General features: G+C 51.5%; 1 protein-coding gene across 1 annotated transcript; it reads left to right on the top strand.

The window, feature by feature from the left end:
* The first annotated feature begins 151 nt into the window (after nt 1–151).
* LOC104465061 (SWI/SNF-related matrix-associated actin-dependent regulator of chromatin subfamily D member 1) lies at nt 152–4040 on the top strand. The gene is made up of 11 exons (XM_010077963.1): nt 152–250; nt 346–468; nt 765–887; nt 1377–1493; nt 1822–1923; nt 2007–2168; nt 2277–2374; nt 2790–2925; nt 3264–3386; nt 3630–3731; nt 3961–4040. Exons 1-11 carry the CDS (start codon nt 152–154, stop codon nt 4012–4014), a joined length of 1239 nt encoding a protein of 412 aa, XP_010076265.1. The 3' UTR covers nt 4015–4040.
* The last annotated feature ends 462 nt before the right edge of the window (nt 4041–4502 follow it).

Below are 4502 nucleotides of genomic sequence, written 5' to 3'. Positions count from 1 at the left end.
TAGTGGGGACATCCCTGGGCAGGGGGGTGTCACTGGCCATCCCGGGCAGTGGGGACATTTGCCCTTTCCAGCTCGATGTGATCTCTCGTAGGGGATGGGGAACGTTCAGGTAGTCGGTCACTGAACCGGAGAACAGACCCTGTGCGAGTTCATGGGCAGAAAGCGGTTCCCATTTAACGCCTCTGTCTGCATTTTCCTCCCTAACAGCGCTAAAAAGAAGAAGATGGCTGACAAAATTCTACCTCAGAGGGTGAGTGGCGCACGCCGTCGCAGCCTGCGTTGGTACGGAGAAGGCTGGAGGGTGTGGGTGAGCTGACGGGGATTTGTGTTCTTCATTGGCCGTAGATCCGGGAACTTGTCCCCGAGTCCCAGGCCTACATGGACCTGCTGGCCTTCGAGAGGAAATTGGACCAGACGATCATGAGGAAGCGCCTGGATATCCAGGAGGCTCTGAAGCGACCCATTAAGGTAGGGGAGGGCTGCGTGCGGGGTTGTCGTAAGCAAGGTTTGGAGGCTCTTTAGTTGAGACAGCAGGAGGGCTCTGAACCGCGGGTCGTGTCCCCGTAAGCGCGGCGATTCATGAATTGTAATGCTCCAGGCGTAACCAAGAAGTGGACCCAGAAATGCCTCTTTCCTTCCTGTCTGCCCTAGGGGAGAGGGAATATGAGGCAGCTAAAAACATGAAGCTTAGTTTTAGAAAATGTAAGCAAGACAGCCAGCCCTTTGTTTCAGGATTAACTCTGAGCTGATGCTTTTTCTCGTAGCAAAAACGAAAGCTACGTATTTTTATCTCCAATACCTTCAATCCAGCCAAATCGGATGCAGAGGATGGTGAAGGAACAGTCGCCTCCTGGGAGCTTCGGGTGGAAGGACGGCTGCTGGAAGATGTAAGTGAAATACCCACCCGCGGAGGTGACTTTATGGATCTGGAATTGGCAACGAAACCAGTTTCTTAGCGTCTGAGAGTGTAGCTAGGGGCTTGATATCCTCCTTCGTCTCTGTTTTCCAAGGAGTCTGATGGTGAAGAGACCGAGAGCCCAACGTGGAGACCGATGGGTATCCCCGTGGCAGGACATGAGTTATACAAAGTTCTTGTAGCTATGAGAATGAATGGTGAGAGCAGCTCAGTGGCACGTGTGTCCCCTGGCTCTGGGAACCAGGGCACTTGCGTTGTACATAACTGCTGAGTGACTGAATTCCTGCAAGCTCATCTTTTAACGCCAGCCTTTCACTTTTCTGACTTGAAACTTGATTTTCAAACACGTGTTGGTGAATTTAGGTGTTCAGAACTTAAAGGAGCGCTGTCGTGCACGGTGGCTGTGCTTGAGTGCTGAGACTTGCTTTCCTAACGCTTTTCCTTCCTGTGTTGCTTGCAGTCTGCTTTGTCCAAATACGATGCCACCAAGCAGAAAAGAAAGTTCTCATCCTTCTTTAAATCTCTGGTCATTGAACTTGATAAAGACCTGTATGGCCCTGACAATCACCTGGTAGAGGTGAGCTTCTTTTTGCTGTGTTATCTCTGAAAATGGGGTGGTGTTTCAGCAGACAGGGTTTGTAGAGCATTTGTAACTTGAGAGGTGGGGATGCTCAAGGCTTGAACAAGTGGCTGGGAGGCAGGAGCTCTTGAATTCTTATCCTAGCTTTCCCTTTTACTTCTGGGGCTCTGAACAAATGGATTAACTCTTGTTCGAAGCTGGAAATGGGAATAAGGTGAACTTTCTCTAGGTGGGTGGGATTTCCTGGCAAGCTTGGAAGGTGCCAAGCAGCAGGAGCAAAGAGATGGAAGCACGTGGGCGCTTCTAAATGCCCTCTCGTGTTCAGTGGCACAGGACGGCTACAACTCAGGAGACAGATGGCTTCCAGGTGAAGAGGCCGGGAGATGTAAATGTGCGCTGTACTGTCCTTCTGATGCTGGATTACCAGGTAAGATGTTGAGAGTAGCGGTGCAGGGCATCTGCTCTTAACTGTGTCTGTGGCCGTCTCAACTTCCTGGGCTTTTGTTTCAGCCTCCCCAGTTCAAACTGGATCCCCGCTTGGCTCGTCTCCTGGGGATTCACACTCAGACCCGCCCAGTGATCATCCAGGCCTTGTGGCAATATATCAAGACCCACAAGCTCCAGGACCCCCACGAGCGGGAGTATGTCATCTGTGACAAATACCTCCAGCAGGTAACCGGCGCTGGAACAAGCGACTGTTTCAGCTTTTCGTTGTCAGCAGCCAGGGATCGCGGGCACTGAGCTCCCGTCCCTTCCCTTAGCCCTGTGTTTCTGTCACAGATATTTGAATCTCAGCGGATGAAGTTCTCAGAAATCCCACAAAGACTTCATGCATTGCTTATGCCCCCAGAACCGATCATCATTAATCACGTCATCAGGTGAGACTTGTCCACATGCCTTCATATTTCTAGGAAGAAGAGCGGAAGGGATGGATGAGGCTGGCACAGGAAGACGATGTAAAATGTTCTGATTTGCACCAGCCGTTCCCGTGTTGCCTGTCGTTGTTTCTTTGCACAAGAACAGCCGTTCTTTTGTTTCCCACGTCCCTCTTTTCCACAAGGCACTCCCACGCTCATGCTGTCCTTTGCGTTACGCGCAGATAGAAATCTGCCTGGAGCAATCACTTGGTCCTCATGCTGCAAAGCCATCGGTGGAGCTTTGCTGCTCGGTGTTAGAGCTGCAGCTAACGCTAGCGTGGCTTGTCTCTCCCTGCTGTCATCCTAGAGGAGCTACAACTCTGTGCTTTTTTGAGCTGCTCACTTATTTTGGCTTCATTCTTGTGGATGCCCCTAGTGTTGACCCAAATGACCAGAAGAAGACAGCTTGCTATGACATTGATGTGGAGGTGGATGACACCTTGAAAACTCAGATGAATTCCTTCCTGCTCTCTACAGCCAGTCAGCAGGAGATTGCTGCTCTGGATAACAAGGTAGGAAGAGCTTCTTCGGGTCTGCCCTCCTCCCTGCTGGGTGGGGATGTGGAGCAGGTGAGCCCTGAACAGTTCGGGCGTTGAGCTTCGCTTCGCTGTGCGTTTGGAAGCTGCAGTGAGGTCAGCCATGCTTACAGACAGGTGGCTTTACCTGGAAATGTAGTTTTAAAGCAAAGGGTCAGTGGGAAAGCTGGTAATAGAGCAGGAAACTGGGAATTGAAAATCTGATCTGATAGGTGTAAGAAGTGTAAGAATTCTTCGTGTGTTGGGTCTCTCGACGTTTCTGTCTGACTTTTTCCCCTGTTCAGCAGTTCAGTTGCTGTGCTTATCTCCTTCAGATCCATGAAACAATAGAGACAATTAACCAGCTGAAGACCCAGCGGGAGTTCATGCTGAGCTTTGCCCGAGATCCTCAAGGCTTCATCAATGACTGGCTACAGTCTCAGTGCCGGGATTTAAAGGTAAAAGCTTTGTCTTGTGTGGAAGGTGGATCCAGTCACACGCTTCCCTCATTATAACCAGCTCCCACAGAGAGAGAGGCAATTTCCTGCTCAGAAAGCAAGACTGGAATTGGAGTCAAGCGTAAGACCCTGACCTGACTGTACTGAAATTTCTTTGAGGAAAGGGGAGGAGATGTCGGTTTTTGTTGAGTGCAGCCAGAGCTTTTGCACTCCCTGAACTGTTCTATCCTTTGTGCTCTCCAGACGATGACTGATGTTGTTGGGAATCCTGAAGAGGAGCGTAGAGCTGAGTTCTACTTCCAGCCGTGGGCTCAGGAAGCTGTGTGCAGATATTTCTACTCCAAGGTGAGCGTCCCCGAGCAGGGGTCCCCCTCCATACCCAGCGCGTCGGAGTACCTGTCGCTCCTTGGGGGCAGACGCTGCCAGTGGAGAGTGGCAGTGCTAAGCTGCACTTGTAGATGCTGCTGATGCATCGTGGTCCCAGTTTGAGTTCAGCATTTTCCAGCTGGGTCCTGTGTTACTCAGATGCTGGGTGCTGAGTAGGTTAATGGTGCAACTCTGGCTTCTCTTGCAGGTGCAGCAGAGACGGCAGGAACTGGAGCAGGCGCTGGGAATCCGTAACACATAGGCTGCTCCGCTCCTCCCCAGCCAGAAGGCATCACAGCTGTTTGTGGAGACGGAGAGCTGCAGAGCACGCTGTTCAAGCTCACATAATCCCACTCCGGCAGCGAGGCCTGCATCATTATTCATCCTGGCGTTGTCTCTGTTGGGGCAACTCCAGGACACCTGGGGTCTTCTGGGGTGTGGCAAGCAGACGGGCTCCAATGAGTACACATTTCTACCTGGTTTTCTTCCTGACTGTTGCCTTGTCATTCCTAAGGCTTCCAAGAGCCTCCCCTTGACTCTGCGCTGCCCGTAGTGTCCCCAGTAGCCAGTGCGACTGCTGCCTTGGAGCCTTTCTCAAGTTCAGAAACCACAGCCGTTCTTCCCCAACTAGCATCTAGTTGTGGCACACGAGACCTGGCTCTGGGAAGCCTGGATCTGCTGTAAAGGTGGAGTTGTGTGGCTTAGTCTCTTCCCTGCCTCATTTTATAGCAAGGTGCCAGGAGATGTAGA

This window comes from Pterocles gutturalis, unplaced genomic scaffold (genome assembly GCF_000699245.1).
Source record: "Pterocles gutturalis isolate BGI_N339 unplaced genomic scaffold, ASM69924v1 scaffold3516, whole genome shotgun sequence".
NCBI classification, from domain to species: domain Eukaryota; kingdom Metazoa; phylum Chordata; class Aves; order Pterocliformes; family Pteroclidae; genus Pterocles; species Pterocles gutturalis.
The sequence above is the reverse complement of the archived record's forward strand: the minus strand, read 5'-3'. Positions and strand labels throughout refer to the sequence as shown.

Excerpts from the sequence above, each read along its gene's own strand:
- LOC104465061 (XM_010077963.1), top strand. The coding sequence starts at position 152 with ATGGGCAGAAAGCGGTTCCCATTTAACGCCTCTGTCTGCATTTTCCTC. Across the intron at positions 251-345 it reads ACAAAATTCTACCTCAGAGG|ATCCGGGAACTTGTCCCCGA; the intron begins GTGAGTGGCGCA and ends CATTGGCCGTAG. Across the intron at positions 3,732-3,960 it reads GCAGATATTTCTACTCCAAG|GTGCAGCAGAGACGGCAGGA; the intron begins GTGAGCGTCCCC and ends CTTCTCTTGCAG.